The sequence below is a fragment of the Rutidosis leptorrhynchoides genome, chromosome 6, assembly GCF_046630445.1.
Source record: "Rutidosis leptorrhynchoides isolate AG116_Rl617_1_P2 chromosome 6, CSIRO_AGI_Rlap_v1, whole genome shotgun sequence".
Classification (NCBI taxonomy): domain Eukaryota; kingdom Viridiplantae; phylum Streptophyta; class Magnoliopsida; order Asterales; family Asteraceae; genus Rutidosis; species Rutidosis leptorrhynchoides.
The window spans coordinates 346249292-346266049 of record NC_092338.1 but is presented as its reverse complement, the minus strand read 5'-3'; the positions used below and the strand labels follow the sequence as shown (position 1 = coordinate 346266049).

The following is a 16758-nucleotide window of genomic DNA, read 5'->3' as shown; positions in this document are numbered from 1 at the left end:
TATAAAATATCTAGATTGTGTTATAAAATATCTAGATTGGATGTTAATTTTATTATTATTATATTTCTTGCATAGTAATATTTTATACTATAAATAGACATGTATGGTAACCATTTAAGGTGTACCAATTCTCTTGAAATATCAATATCAATATTTCTTCTCTCTTTTTCTCTCCTTGTTCTTATAACCATTAAAGGTAGTTATAAGCCTACTGAATTATAACATAAATATAATTTTGCCTTTCAAAAAAAAAAAAAAAAAAAAAACACGTAGCCTTACATTTTTCTATCTATTTTATTTTATAAATCATGAAAACACATCCATCGTTAGGGCGCACTTGGGTTTTGGATTGGTTTGGTTTCAGTCGACTCTGAGCGCGCCACTCTCAATTAAAACCCTTTTTTTTTCCTACCTTTTATCTTTTTTCACTTTGAACAAAACTTCAATTCGATCACCAAGAAACCATCTCAGGTACTGTTTTCCCCCTCATTCAATCACTCTATTATACACTCTAATTGTTTCCGTACAATTTAACGCGTTCGGTTTACCCTAATTTTACTCACGCTCACTTTGCTGTATGTATCCTGTTTAGATACGGTTTCTTGTTCGATTTTTGAATTCATTATGTGTAATAATTGAACTATGTAGGTGAAATTAGGTTATTTTAACTTGAATGATCATGATTTTGTTCGTGTATCCGAATTTAAATGCTATTATATAATTTTTTTCATTACCTAGGGTTTGCTATAAATTCGGTTTTTGAAGATAACCTATGCATATGCTTGATGTATAGTTTGATACCTTATCAAATCACATTGTTTGATGTTAGTTAGGAACTTTGTTGAAGTGATTAGAATATACAATTTATTTGAAGGTTTCAAAGTTGGGTTCTTGAAAAAAGTAGACGTGTATGATTGATGTAAGACTTGTTAGTTGTTACCCTATAATCGAGACTGTTTTCATCAGATATTGGCATTGTTTGATGTACGTAGGAATTGTCGTGTAAGATTTTAGAATTTGTAATTCTTTTGAAACTTAGAAGTTCAGTTCTTGAAAATAGCCGTTGCTTATGTTTGATTTAAAACACGTCTCTTTAAGTGAGAATGTTTTTGCAAGGTTGATATTGCTTAATGTAATTAGCAAATTTTTGTTGAAGAGTTTAGAATTTGAAGTTTAGAAGTAAGTTATTGATAGTCAAAGCGGTAGGATGCTTTTATTGTTTGTTATTGATAGTCAAAGCGGTAGGATGCTTTTATTGTTTGTGGAAACTTATTCATCATGCGTTGAGATCAAGTGATAGCAAACCTTAATCTGACCAGGATCACTGTATGTATATCCAGATATAAATAGTTAAGTATAGAAAGCCATTTGTTTTTTATTGTGTTGATGTTCTTTTGAGAAAATTAAGAAAAAAATATGTCCTTTTTGAAGATTAACTGGTTCACTTGAAACCTTGAAGGAATATGAACTATTCTCTTGAATGTTGACTTGTTGCGTGATGCACTTTACATATGTAACCATTAGCTAAGGTCCTGATTATCATACAAAGCCATTTGTTTTTGATTGTGTTGATGCTCTTTTGAGAAAACTAAGAAAAAATTGTGCTTTTTAAAGTTTAACTGGTTCATTTGCAATCTTGAAAGAATATGAACTATTCTTTTGGATGTTGACTTGTTGCATGATGCAGTTTACATATGTAACCATTAGTTAAGGTCCTGATAATGATGATTCAGTAAAAAGATTTTACCAAAGTCTATGGTGTACTTTGTTATATGTTATGCTCATTTAAGACAAATCTATTACTCTTATCATTTACATTGTTGCTGGATCTATTTTGTAGGCAGCTCAGTAGAGTGTTCTTAGATTGCACAAGAAGGATTCTTTTGAGGGAAAGGATATATGCATTAGCAATCGATGGGTCGTCCTGAACCTTCTGTGTTGTTTGCTCAGACATTTGCTCATGCACATCTGGATGAGTATGTTGATGAGGTATAGGTCTTGTTTTCCTAATGCCTACTTAGTTTTTTTATACTAGGGAACATTAAATTCTTTTTATGCTATCTTTTCCAAAAAGTGATTAGTTTTTTTTTTTTTTTTTTTTTTTTTTTTTTTTTTTTTTTTTTATCACCTGCAGCTAAAAGTAATTTAAGTTGGTATAAATTATCAAAAGAGAGTTGTATTAGGATTACAAGCATTTGATTGTTTTTTATTTGCAGGTTATTTTTTCCGAACCTGTTGTTGTCACTGGTTGTGAGTTCCTTGAGCAGAGCTCATCGTCATCATCACCAGCAGTAACACTTCTAGGGTACGTTATTCAACATACGAGACTGAGTTTTTTTACATTGCTTTCAGTATATATGAACTGCGTATTGCTATGCTTATGCTAATCCTTCACATTATTCGTACATATTTGTTAAACTTGATGAAGTTAATATGGTAATGAAACTATTGCCTTTACTCTAATGAACAAAAAACTTTTTTTCGATGTCTGTAAAAAGAAGTGTATCTGTTTAGCTCCCTGACACAAGTTTTTTCCTTTATTTGTTTTCATTTGCTAGTAATGAGTATGGTGTGCTCCCTTTTTATGCTTTATGCTTATATTGCATCATAATTACATTTTGCAAGCTCTCTTATGCGATTTTAACTTTGTATAGGGCCACCTCACCTCCTTCATTTGCTCTAGAGGTATTTGTTCATTGTGAAGGGGAGACGAGATTCAGACGACTATGTCACCCTTTTCTTTATTCTCCATCCTCTTCAAATGTCCTTGAAGTTGAGGTACTTTATACATAGATTCAGTTACCAAATGATATCTACAGTAGTTTGTTGTACCTGCCTGTATATGTTTTGTTCTTTTTCTGTTATATATAAGAACTATACATGTATTATTGCAGGCAATTGTAACAAGCCATTTGGCTGTTAGGGGAAGCTACCGCAGCCTTAGTTTGGTCGTATACGGAAACAGTCGAGAAGATCTTGGCCAGTTCAACCTAGAAGTTGACTTAGATACCTCTTTAACAAACATCGTGTCCAATGTAGAAGGAAACCTCGAGGACCTGCCACCTGCACTAAATCCTATAAAGTCAACCGTTGAGGAACCCATATCCCCTTTAAAGTCATTGACTTTTAAACCTATTGCATTAGATATATCTGTTGAGATGAAACAATTTCTACAGTTATCCTTCAAGATTCTAGAAATGCCTAATGCAGGAGATGCTTTGAATACCGTAGTTAATTCGATAGTGTCAGCCGCAACTACATTTTCAATGCAAAGCTTGCAAAGTTCATCTAAAAGTCATGATTTGGTTAAGGGAGAATCTTGTTATGACGTTAGTCAAGCCCGAAAAGATGTTCTTAATGCTTATAATAATTTTTTGAGTACCTCGGGGAATTTTCTGCCTGAAAATTCGTCAGAGAACGTTATTCTTGAGTCTGAGGGTGATATAGTCACTTCCAAACAGTTGGTGGATACTTTAGCACAGTACTATGACGTTATTGGTAATTATGAGCATGTTCTAGGTGCTCAGCTTCCACAGGTTATTCTTTTACTTTTTTTTGTCTCCCGATAATTATTAATATGTATATCGAAATTACATAGAAGGTGCAATTTTTGACCTAATTAGACATTTCTGGATCATCTTTTAGTGTTAGTCCGATGCGTTTCTTTGGGCAAAACATCATATTAATTGACTGAACTGTTAAAATTAAATATCATTACAAAATTGTATTTTCAAAATAGTAATCTATAACCTATTATTTAGGATATACATTGTCGGAGTCTTTAAGCACCCTATTTTTTGCCTCGTTACATTGCCATTGTAAATTTTTAATTAAGGAAATACTTTCAGCATTACAGGTTATTATCTATTATCTATAATAGTAAATAATGACATATAAAAATTGCTCTTTACATATCGGTTAATATGAAATGTAAATCAATTTGTTTTGTTCAGTTGCCTCCTCTGCAACTATTGTGTTATTTGTTGCTGCCTCTTTATCGGCACTTGGCTTCTGTTTCCTAGTTGGGTTGGGCTCCATGCTTGGCCCTCTTCGTTATTAATAAAAAATTTTCTGGCTTTTTGAAAAAAATGCTTTTCTAAAAATGTAAAAAAAAACAGTAGATACAGACAACCCTATTTTTTTTCTAGATGGCCAGTGTGACCCTGCCTGGTGTTAACCCAAACTTGTAATGTCCCTTTAGTCATCCCTTCTGTTTCACTGCCTCTATTATGCATGCTTTTTTATTAGTATTATTTTAATTTTATATCTTATTTTTCTGAAATTTTTCTGCTTTTATTTTCAGAGCAAGCTTGTAATGGTGTGGCTAAGTGCTGCACTTTTATTATGCTCTCATAAAGAAAGCTGCTTCCACTTTGTTAATGCCGGCGGCATGAAGCAGCTCACTGACATATTCTACACAAAAGTACACTCTAGTGCTGCTACACTAATCTTACTAGGAGTTATCGAGCAAGCTACTCGTTATTCTGTTGGGTGCGAGGGATTCTTAAACTGGTGGCCTCGAGAAGACGATAAGATTCCTATTGGAACAAGTGAAGGTTATAATCAATTACTTAGGTTGTTGTTGCAAAAGCCACGTCATGATGTTGCTTCTCTTGCCACCTACATTCTTCACCGCATACGGTTTTATGAAGTTGCTTCTAGATATGAGGTTGTATATTTATATTTATTTTCTATTTTTTTTGTTTTAAGATGCTGTGATACTGTTTTTTTTTTTTTTTTTTTTTTAATAAATTAATCTGGGCCATATGGTTATGTTATAGTTTGCTGTACTACGTGTGCTGGGAGGTTTTTATTCTGCTGGTAATGTTACGCCTGTCACTATCGACATGCTGGCAAGTGTGAAACTCCAACTAAAAAAACTTTTGGTGAGTTTTATGTTATCTTTGTTGTCCATTTATACTTTCATGTTTTTTTTTTTTCTCTACCATTGCCTTACCAAAGAAACATTTATGTAAAACTTGTTATCTGATTTTTGTGACTTGAAGTTGTATGAATCACCTACCAGGTTTTGGATAAGGTGATTCTTATAAATTTTGTCTGATTTAGGGGTCTTATAATTTGTTTCATACTCTTGCAGTAAAAAAATTAATTCAATAAGAAAGAACTCACCTACTTTTGATTGTGAAGAATACAAGTATACAACTAAAGATTGTATATTTTAGCTTTATACAATCTTTTTTTTCTTAGATGGTGAATTTTAAAAAGAACTCATTATAGATGTAAAAGTAATTTGTCATTTTTAAAATTATAATTAGAATGTTCATTTTAATCATTTTGTACACTAGTATTGTAACTCCTTAGAACTTACACTCAGTATCTGATCGTTTAATTGTGAGTCTTGATGTTAAAGTAAGTTGCATAATCTACTCCAAACAGTTCAGAACACTGATGTTCTAACTAAGGGTGTGTTTGATAAAACTGAATGATTTAGCGCTGAATGGTTCAGAATCTGAATGGTTCAGAGCCTCTGAATAAAGTTTGTTGTGAATGAAAATAAGCTGTTTGATAATCATTTTAAATAAACGATATTAATTGAGTAAAATTACCTTATTAACGTGTTACATGAATAGAAAATACAATATACTTGTTGGTTAAATGTTTTGGATATGATTTGAAAAAAATATTACAGAAAAATTAGGCACTTAATGGTTAAGATAGTGTTTCAACTCTGAATGGTTCAACACTGAATTCTGAACCATTCAGCATCATATGTCATTCAGAGGTTAGAAACAGACACGCTGAATGCTGAATGGTTCAGCATTCAGCGCTGAATCATTCCAGTGAGCGCTGAATCATTCCATTAAGAGGCAAATAAACGCACCCTAAAGCATGAGAAAGAATTCATTGTGCTCCCTTGTTATCCACTTTAGTGGACCTTGATGGCACCATTGATGATTACCCTAGATGTTTCTGACCAAATGTTGTTGCAGAGATTAATAAGTTTCAGCTCGTTAGTTGAAGATCCTTCTCCAGTTGCAAGCACCTGCAGGTCACTTATTCTTGGTGAAACGGAGGGCCTGTTGTCATACAATGCTAGTAGCAAGCTGATCGCTTTGTCAAATTGTCGGTTTTCAGATTGGGATATCGACTCGCACATTCTTTTTCTTCTCAAGGTATGTAATTTTTTTGCCAGTTGGCATACACCATCAATAAGACAGAAGGTTTTTATTTATTTATTTTTTTTTTCTCTCTCCCTAGAATGGCACACACACACACCTACCCAATTACAAATAATCCACCACAAAACTCAAACTCACAACCAAAAGGTTAATGTTGATGAGTTACCTCGATACTCTAGGCGAAAGGCCCTTTGGTAGACTGAAAGTTGATTATATATTAAATATCAACATCGTGTTTTCATTGTTACTTGATGCTTATATCTGGATAATTCTTGTTTGGGCTCTCGTTCATAGTATATATTTCAAAAAAATAAAAATAAATAAATAAATAAATAAATAAAAATTCAAGATTGATATTCATTCAATGTAATCTTGTCCAATAGGAAAGGGGGTTTCTTCCGTTATCTGCTGCGCTTCTATCATCATCTACATTGCGTTCTGAAGTGGACCATGCGAAGGATCTATTTATGGATATCACATCATTCATTGCATCCATAATTCTTTCACTTGTTTCTTGTCGCTCAGGTTTGTAAATCATCCCTCATGCCATATGTTACTATTACTATCATGTTTATACTTTATATTTATGGTTTGTATTTTAGATAACAATTAGAGACATAGGTGTATTCTAATGGGCTAATCATCGGGCTGATACTAACTGTCACATTATTATACAAGTATACATCTTTATAATTCCTTCTTGTATCTGTGAGCTCAATCAGGCTTAAAGTTCCTTCTGCTGGATCATGAGCTTGCAACCACTGTAATTCATGTCCTAAGAGGACTTGATTTGAGGATGCAAGAGTCCATTCCTCTTCGTTACGCATCAGTCTTGGTATCCAAAGGTTTTTACTATCGTCCACGTGAAATTGGAATAATCATGAAGACGCATTTGAGGGTGGTTAGTATCACATATCAGTTAAAAACGTGTTCTTTTTATTTACCGTGTTCTTTTTAGTTACCGTGTTCTGACACTCTTTTTCTTAATCTTCTTTTTCTACAGATGAATGTTATAGATCGGTTGATTATGGCACAACCACATTCAGAAGAACTTCTTTGGGGTTTATGGGAACTTTGTTGCATTTCCAGGTGTGATGACGTATATCCCTTTGCAAGATAATATATTTCCCATGTAATCTAACTTGTAGTTAATGGCTTCTTAAATGATTACAGGTCTGATTGTGGACGCCAGGCTTTGTTGGCTATTGCACATTTTCCAGAGGTGAGCTTGTTATGAAACTTATAGTTGTGTGGTTTAAGGAGATTTAGTAAACATTACCCGTGGTTTAATGTCGACATTCTTTGGTTTTACCTAGTTGTTTAGTAACTGCCATTATCTACTTGAGGTGACAGAATGGGCAGGTCTGGTAATGTGTCAAAATGGGCTAGGCCAACATGGGTAACTTTGGTAAGGGTTGGGTTGACTTGAATGTTGAGACACTGCATCTCCAGTAGATATGAATCTTTTATTGACCCATTCTCTTTCAAGTTTTTTGTTACTACTCGTTTGGCCCGTTAGAGATAAAATATTAGCTGAATTAACCTGCTTATCATAAGTAAATGGATCAATATCAATATTGCTACATATACTACATACCATCTTTTTTAAGCTCTCTCGGTTGAAAATGTATAAGTTTTAAGTTCATTTCATGAGCTTGTTAATTTTTAAGTTACCTAAATTTATTATATTACAGTTAGATGTGTAATGCAATCTGCGACTATATTAGCTTAGTTAATGTAGAGTAAATATGTATGTATTACATAATTCTGTGGAGTTTGACTAGTCAAGCTGAAAAATGATACATGTTTTAGTCACTAGTTAGTACTCTACACTATTGTTTTTGGTAGTTGTCTGTAGCTAGTTATGACATACTGTAGCGTGTATAGTTGCATGCACAATTTTTACGTAGTAATAATCTAGTTATTTGCGGTGGTATTTGGTCATAATTTCATCGCATTATCTAGAACTCAAATACAAGATTAATACAATAAAAGTGTGGTAGTACATGCTTTAGCTGTTCATGTTAACATATATTCACTTGTTATCTTCAGGCTGTTTCAGTTTTGATTGCTGCATTACATTCAGTAAAAGAATTGGAACCAGTGTCCGTTAATAACGGTATTTCCTTTTTTCCATTTCGTGCGAGACTCCTTGTATTCTTTAGCTACTTCCATCAATATACCTGGCAATTGAGACCTATACTCTCAAATTTGTGTCAGTTGGGTTAAACTTTGGGTCATTTGGGTCTTGAGAAAAATTAGGCCTGGCAATGTAAACCAAAACTTAAAAAAGGTCCAATAGGTTTCCCTCTAACCTATTGACTCCTATACAAAATATAAATGAACATGTCCAGTGAGTATCGATTCCTAAAGCTCAATAAACAAAGATAGGTGTAAAGGAACCCGTTTGACTTATGACCCATTTTAACCCAAAACCGTTTTGACCCGTTACCCAAACCGACCCAACCTGACCCGTTTTCCAGGTATAGTCATTAGTACTAATTGCTTCAATTCATTTGAGAAAATTTGCAGGAACTTCACCACTGAATCTTGCAATCTTTCACTCTGCTGTTGAGATTTTTGAAGTTATTGTTCTCGATTCCACGTCATCATCCTTAAGCTCTTGGATCGGACACGCAAAGGAACTTCACAAAGCTTTGCATTCTTCATCCCGTGGGTCAAACCGAAAAGACGCCCCTGCACGGCTTTTGGAGCTGATAGATGGTGGTGTGGTTTATCATAAAAACGGGGCTATTGGCCTTCTGAGATACGCTGCTGTGTTGGCTTCCAATGGAGATGCACACATGGCATCAACAAACATTTTAGCATGTGATGTAATGGATGTTGATAATGTTGTTAACGATGCTTCCGGAAGCTCTGAGGGAAATATAATTGATAATCTGTTAGGGAAACCGATAACCGAGTCAAGGTTTCTTGGTTTTAGTCTGCGTGATTCATCTGTAGCTCAACTGACAACAGCTTTCCGTATTTTGGCCTTTATTTCAGAGAATTCGGTGTGTGATTGTGTTTTGTCTTCTTTTTATATGTTTTATTATAAGTTTTTCTAATTAGTTAACATGTTTTTTGGTCTGTGAAGGTTGTTGCGGGTGCTTTGTATGATGAAGGTGCTGTAATGGTTGTTCATGCAGTTCTTATTGATTGTAAGCTGCTGCTTGAGAAGTCATCCAACAACTATGGTTGGTAGAGGAACATAATATTATATTTCTTATTTTAATTGAAGTTTATATAATTTATTATCTTCTTTATATCATCTACAATAAAAGCCCTTTTCGTCTGTGTATTAAAAGGTAGCACTTACATTTTTGTTTTGTTTGAGCAGATTACCTTGTTGATGAGGGTACAGAATGCAATACTGCTTCAGATATACTGCTTGAACGTAATCGCGAGCAGAGCATAGTTGATCTTTTAGTTCCTTGTCTGTCATTACTGATTAATTTATTGCACAAGTTAAAGGTAACATGTGAATGCATAATCAAATAGTTATTCATTTCCATGATTATGATAAAGACAGTTGTCGTTCAGTTTATTGGAAAATAATGAACGTGAAGATGATAAAACTGGACTTATGGTGCATTCTTTTTGTAGGAGACAAAGGAGCAACACAGAAATAAAAAACTAATGAAGGCACTTATACATTTGCACCGAGAACTGAGGTTTTTTATAATTGCTAATTTATAAAGTAGCTATATGTGCATGTGTGAGATCCGTATATATATGTATATATACATACATACACATACACATACACATATATGTATATGTATACATACATATATGTATATATATTATATTATATTTACAGTTTTCGTTTTTAAAAATCGTCTGTAGTCCAAAGTTAGCTGCCTGCGCCGTGGATTTATCCTACCCGTATCCCGATCTCGCGCTGCGTTTCGAAACTGTATGCCATCTTATTGTCTCAGCACTTGCATGTTGGCCTGCATATGGCTGGAGCCCTAGTCTTTTTCATTTTCTTCTCGACAGTCTTCATGCAACTTCATTGCTGGCAATGGGTCCGAAAGAAACTTGCAGTTTGCTGTTTCTGTTGGTAAGTCACCTTTAACGCCAACTTTAATGTCATCTGCTTATCTTATATAGCTTTATGTTAGAAAAGTAACAACCTTTTCATTATTTTCACTTCTTTTCAGATTGATCTTTTACCTGATGAAGGTGTGTCACTTTGGAAAAATGGACTTCCCATGTTGAGTGCTTTTCGACAGTTGGCAGTTGGAACACAGTTAGGCCCGAATAAGGAGAGAGAGATCAAGTGGTACTTACAGGCTGGACACATGGAAAAGCTGATTGGGCAGTTGACACCAAATCTTCACAAGATTTCAGATATCGTTTTACATTGTGCTATTAGTGTATGTGATATATTCTTTGAATATTTATATCATAATATTGAGTTTATTATGAATTATGATACATACTTTTTATTTAACAGGCGTTGGTTGTTATACAAGACTTGCTGCGGATATTTATTATTCGTATGGCATGTTTACATGCTGAAAGTGCTGCGATACTCATTAGGCCCATGATAATATGGATAAATGAATGGCTATCTGAGTCATTGACGTTAACTGATACAGATGCTTATAAGGTAATACCTTTTTATATTATAATTTTCCAAAAGAAAGTTTGGCCATTTATTCTTATTATTGCTATTCATAGTTATATAGTATAGTATTTGTAATCATATATTCACATTTGACACAGACTACTCCAGATTTAGATAGTAAGTGTTTCTGAATAAACTAATTTGTAACAAAAGTTACCTATCTTGAGTTTTACGTTTTTAAACCATTATCCAACCTGCCTGATCCCCTCATTATGCCACCTTTATTTTAATCTATTGATCTAAACGACTACAGCTGTATCTCATAAAAAGTTTGTCTGTTTCAGGTTTTCAGATTGCTTGATTTTATTGCTAGCTTACTCGAGCATCCACGTGCAAAGGTTTCTTTGATTTTTTTTCTTAAAAGCCATAGGTATATAAAATTCAGTTAGATATTTTCTTTTTATGACTTAAATTATTCTTTTTCTTGACAGCCAATATTGTTGAGTGAAGGAGTTGTGCAGATGTTGGGTAAATTACTTGAGAGTTGTACAAAACTTTCTCTTCGTAGTTGGTGCATTCCTGCGTGTAGATCAATATCCCTATTATCTGACTCTAAACATGATAGGTGAGCATGAAGGTCCTTTCTTTTTTTGTCTTATTGTCACTTTGCTATAACTTTGAATCGTAGTCTTTAATGCTTACATTTGCTTTAGGTACATCACAAAGACTTTAACAGTGGAGGAGTGTTCGTTGCTTCTATTCCAAATTTTCAGACTTGTCAAGGTATGCCATTTGCTTCTTCGTGTTTCATTCGAGAACAGGGGCATGAGGTTTATTGGGTCCGGGGGTCTAGATGCTAATTTTATTTTTTGTTTTATTTTAGTTATGGTAATGGTAATTGTTGGAGAGCAAGTAGCTTCTTAACCAAGATCAGGATTATTAATTATTATTAGAGTTAGTGTCAGTTTAGAATTGGTCGACTATATAAGAAGTCTTAAGAGTTAGAATTTATATGCGTATTTTGTGATTGAAATTGGGAGATCAACCTACTTCTCGAATCGGTTTTCTTATTGTTCTTGAGTGTTTTAATCAATGTTGTAGTAAACCCTGATTGCTCCCGATTAATCCCCTATTACTTCTTTTAAGAACATGCCGATCCGATTTTTCAAAATATGTTTAATCAATCGGTCAATGGGTCAATGGTTCTTATAAGGGCACTAACACAATTTTTTTTTTCACTTCTCCAGATACTACCTGTTGGAAAAGAGCTAGTTGCATGTCTATCAGCCTTCAAAGATTTAGGCTCCTCATCTGAAGGTCGAAGTGGTTTACTCTCAATTTTCACGCATGTTCGGTCATTAGACAAAGAAGAATCAGAATCTGATAGCACACAAATAGTTGATGCGCACTTCGAGCTCATTGAATTGAAGAAGTCCCCTCCATTGCTATTTTGCTTGAGTACTATATTAGACTCGATCGATATGGACGATGTCCCATCAGTATCTGCTCATGAAGCTGTTGAGGCACTTTCACTAGGAGTTTTGACCTTTTGCTTTGATAAAAGGTTAATTTAATTTTCCTTTATATTGCTAATTTGAGTTAATTTGATGATGAATTGTTGAGTAATTAATAAGCACCTCTTTTTACAGCTTGAATCTAAAGATGGTTGATGCATTGAAATACCTGTTCGGACTACCTTGTGGTGTTACTAATGCGAATAACTCGTCAGAGGAGAACATCAAATACATATTCAAGTTGGCATCCTTATTAGGATCCAGTAAGGTATGCGGTTCAAATCCTATCATCTCTCTCTCTCTCTCTCTCTCTATGTGTGTGTGTGTGTGTGTGTGTGTGTGATTTCTCTCATCTATTGAGTTCAGAAATTTGAAGCTCTATAATGATTAATCGTCATACATGATGTGCAGGTCAGAGAACATGTAAACTCGTTGTTGAATTTGTTGGAAAAAACGAGTGAATCTCCGATATCGGATGAGGTTATTTCTAGTGTTTCTAAGTCATTAGCGAATGAAAATCAACCCCCTTCGAAGATACAAAAGATTTCTAATTTTAGCATGGACCGTTTGGAACATCACAACTTGGACGATAAATTTATGTGGGAGTGTCCTGAAAGTTTACGCCAAAACGGGGATTCTTCTAGAAGGAAACTTGCACTACTGGATGGTGCAAACAGGCGTCCCCGGTTAGACAACTCCCAGGCTGAGAACATGAGCCCAAGTGTGTTTTCCCGGGGTGGTTCGGGCCAGTTTCCGGCTCCTTCGGGACCCACCCGTAGGGATACGTTTAGGCTTCGGAAGCCCAATACTAGCAGGCCACCTTCTATGCACGTGGATGACTATGTTGCTAGAGAAAGGAACGATAGTACTACTAGCTCAAACGTAATCGCTGTTCCTAGGATAGGATCTAGTAGTGGCAGACCACCGTCTATTCATGTGGATGAGTTCATGGCCCGAGAAAGAGAGCGTCAGAATCCTGTGGGGATGGCGGGGACCACACAAGTAAAAACCGCACCTCCCGAAAATGACCCGGATGCAGATAAATTGAACAAATCTAAACCGTTGAGACCTGATCTTGATGATGATCTACAGGGGGTTGATATTGTGTTTGGTGGTGAGGATTCGGGATCTGATGACGGGTTGCCGTTTCCACAACCCGATGATAATTTACAGCCACCACCATCACTTATCGATGGCCAAAATTCTCCTCATTCAATTGTTGAAGAGACAGAAAGTGATTCTCTTTTGGGTACACCTTCAAAATCTAATTTTGATGATAGTAATAATAATAATAATCAGAGCGATTATTCGTCACGGATATCTGTGTCACGACCAGATATGTCGTTGACCCGTGAGCCAAGTATTTCTTCTGAGAAGAAGTTTTTTCAGATGTCTGATAAACCAGAGAAAACATCATCTTCAGCAAATGTGAAAAACTCTAAATCATTAACCGATAACAGGAACTTCTATCCTAATTCTAGTCACGGGCAAGGGCAATCTGGTAATTCTACAGATTTTAACGGAAAGAAGTTTCCGTTGAATCAACCTCCACTTCCTCCGATGCCGCCACCACCCACCGTCTCACCTGTCCCTAAACCTCACGATTCAAACCATCCCACTCCCTTCCAGAGCTCAATGCGTGATGCTCAGCCGCCACTGCCGCCTGTATATCATGTAAGAAAGATCATACAGTTTTACTTTAGCTTGTTAGTAGAGGATGCAATATGGGCATATTGGGAAACGGGTCAAAATGGTACCTTTTTGTGTGTGGGTTGAAATGGGCGGGGTTAGCTTGACCTGGAACACGTTTGTCCCAAATTTTTTGTATAAGTTACACTAATAATCTAATTTATTTGAATAATAAGTTGATTTAAGATACACTTTTATGCATTATAAATATATTTTAGGTAAGTTTCATCTCTTTCGACCCTTTGTCATGAATACATCAAACTATTTTCATATTAGGCTTTAGAAGATGAAACACAACCTGAATCGACCCACTTTCACAAGTGAATAGTTTGAAAGTCCAATCTGTATTTGCTACTATTTTTTTTTTTTTTTTTTTTTTTTTTTTTTTTTTTTTATGAAAAAAATTAACAATAATTCTCTTTGCTTACTTATTGTTAATTTTTTAGCAGGCCCATTCTAATTACGGAAGGACGTCACACCCTTCTTCCAGCAGCGGGTCCATGAGGCCTCAACCACCACCTCTTCCATCTACCCCACCACCACCTTTTATGTCAGCCTTATCTGCACCTCAATCTTCTCCCTATAATCAATCCAATATCGGATCATCCGATTTAATCCCGAATTTTACTCCTTCAAATATGCCAAATCTTTCTTATCCTCCAATGCAATTAATGCCACAAATGATGTTTAACAGGCCCGGAGTTCCTTATAATCTGTACGGTACAACTCCAAACATGAACCTGGGAGAAACCCAATCGTCTCTTGCACAGAGTTTTCCGATTGGTTTATCTTCGTTACCGCCAGTCACTCAGCTGCAGCCATTGCAACCCCCACAACTCCCTCGTGGGCCTCAGCCACCACCACAGCATCTGAGACCACCGGGCCCGTCCTCATCACAATCAGATCAAGGTATGGCCGGTTCTGTACAAATGCAACCGGCTAATGCATACTATCATGCGATGATGCAACAAGAGAACTTTGCACATACTCAGCAACAATTGCAACAACAGCAGCAGCAGCAGCAGCGATTGGATCCTCAATTACATGGTCAGAATCAGAATCAGCAGGGGCAGAGTAGTAATCTTCAACAGCAAGATGATAGTGCATTGTCACTGCAGCATATTTTCAGTTCCCCTGAAGCTATTATGGTATTCTTTTTATTCATGCACCTTCAAAAATTTAGTTTAATGTTTATGGGTCACTCATTAACGTAATTGCGCAGTGAAATGATACTGTCTTTTTTTTAGGGTGTCAAATTGGGCGGGTTGCGTAACGGTCATGACTGGTATATTTGTGTTTAAGTCAAATATACTGGATTGGGTTGATAAGCGATATTTTATAAAATAATCAGTCACATCTGATCACTAACTATAATATTTAAATGATAATGAATGTTCAGAAAAAGTTGATCTTGAAGATTTTATGGTTAGTATCAAACTATGTGAAAAATGTGAAATATGATAGTAGTTCTTATAAAACTTGTTGCTCTTTTAGAAATGTAAACAAGGTAGTTTTGCCAGAGTAAACATTATGATTATATGAACAAAGAACGTCAATTCCTTTTTATTTTTATTTTTTTGTGTTGCTTTCGAACAAATACAAAATGTGGTGGTCATCACTCTAAAAGTCCCCCTAATAATACGACAATATTTAACCATTTCTGTATGTCTTTCCCTCTCATCTTTATATGAAGCATATTCTCACGGTGTTTCTTATTGTAGGAACTGTTAGGTGACCGTGAAAAACTTGTCTTGCTTCTAGAACAGCATCCTAAATTGATGCAAATGCTTCAGGTTTAATTCCTTTCTTTACTTTTATTATTTATCTTTGGTTTTCTAATCTTTTTGCAAAAACAAAAGGGCCTTCCTCAAATAACATGTGCGATTTAAGTCCCAGGGGAAAATGCCTCAATTTTTGAAACTAGAAGTATAGCAAATAGGATAGACATAATTACTGAGATAGTCCCCGTGGTTTAGAGTCCCTGGGTTTTTTTTTATCTACTTGGTCCTCGTAGTTTTCAAAGTCTTGCTGAGATGGTCCTTTTGTTACTGAGATAGTCCCTGTGGTTTGGTGAAACCACGGGGACCCCTGTGGTTTGGTGAAACCACGGGGACTATCTCAGTAACAAAAGGACCATCTCAGCAAGACTTTGAAAACTACGAGGACTACCTCGGTCAAAAAGAAACTTTAGGGACTATTTCAGAAAATGTATTTTAAGAGGGCCCTTTTGTTTTCGCAAAATGTATTTTGATTAAATTTATTTGTTTTAGTCACCCGTTGATTTGTATCTCAATTTGATTGAATCTATTTGACCTGTTAGATATATAACATGTCCTAAATATTTTTTCTATACATAATTGGCCCAATAGATTATTGCTGATTTTGTGAAATTAGTTACTTCTGTTACCTGTGCAAAGATAATGAGAATGGTAGACTCAACTACTGTGAAATTAATTAATGTTTATTTTTATTTTTACTAACCTCAATAGAAGTCATATTCACTTGTTTTTATCTTATTATAATTGAAAATTTGCAGGACAAACTGTAGGAGAACATGTAAAACAATAAAGAACTGCTTGGAGCGACCGGGTGTTTTGCAATAAATTTGTTATTATTTTTGTTCAGAACTGATTTGGAAGATTGTGAGGGGTTTTGCCGTTTCAGAATTATGAGTTGTGCTCTAACCAGTATAAGCTGATAACTGTTGTTGTAAACTATTTTTTTCGGCATAAACTTGTAATTAAAAGTTTAAGCCTTCTTAATTTTATCACTATTCCACTCTAAAGGAATATTCAAATGAATCCAACTTTTAAGTTGAGATTCAAGGGATCAATCAGAG

General features: G+C 35.1%; 1 protein-coding gene across 2 annotated transcripts; it reads left to right on the top strand.

The window, feature by feature from the left end:
• Positions 1–336: 336 nt before the first annotated feature.
• Positions 337–16753, top strand: LOC139856053 (protein virilizer homolog). 2 transcript variants are annotated; one of them, XM_071845285.1, is made up of 29 exons: positions 337–471; positions 1841–1989; positions 2217–2305; positions 2655–2778; positions 2895–3536; positions 4304–4669; positions 4782–4886; positions 5952–6134; positions 6524–6665; positions 6863–7041; positions 7144–7229; positions 7314–7362; positions 8193–8259; positions 8673–9154; positions 9238–9337; positions 9481–9614; positions 9747–9814; positions 9990–10206; positions 10307–10522; positions 10603–10758; positions 11061–11114; positions 11208–11341; positions 11430–11499; positions 11964–12280; positions 12366–12498; positions 12642–13904; positions 14369–15067; positions 15641–15712; positions 16456–16753. In XM_071845285.1, the coding sequence occupies exons 2-29, from the start codon at positions 1915–1917 to the stop codon at positions 16465–16467; spliced, it is 6234 nt and encodes a 2077-aa protein (XP_071701386.1). In that variant the 5' UTR covers positions 337–471; positions 1841–1914; the 3' UTR covers positions 16468–16753. The 2 variants fall into 2 exon arrangements, with proteins under 2 accessions (XP_071701386.1, XP_071701385.1); XM_071845284.1 differs by having other exon boundaries at positions 14366–15067.
• Positions 16754–16758: the final 5 nt, after the last annotated feature.

Excerpts from the sequence above, each read along its gene's own strand:
- LOC139856053 (XM_071845284.1), top strand. The coding sequence starts at position 1,915 with ATGGGTCGTCCTGAACCTTCTGTGTTGTTTGCTCAGACATTTGCTCAT. Across the intron at positions 7,042-7,143 it reads TGAAGACGCATTTGAGGGTG|ATGAATGTTATAGATCGGTT; the intron begins GTTAGTATCACA and ends CTTTTTCTACAG. Across the intron at positions 9,155-9,237 it reads CCTTTATTTCAGAGAATTCG|GTTGTTGCGGGTGCTTTGTA; the intron begins GTGTGTGATTGT and ends TGGTCTGTGAAG.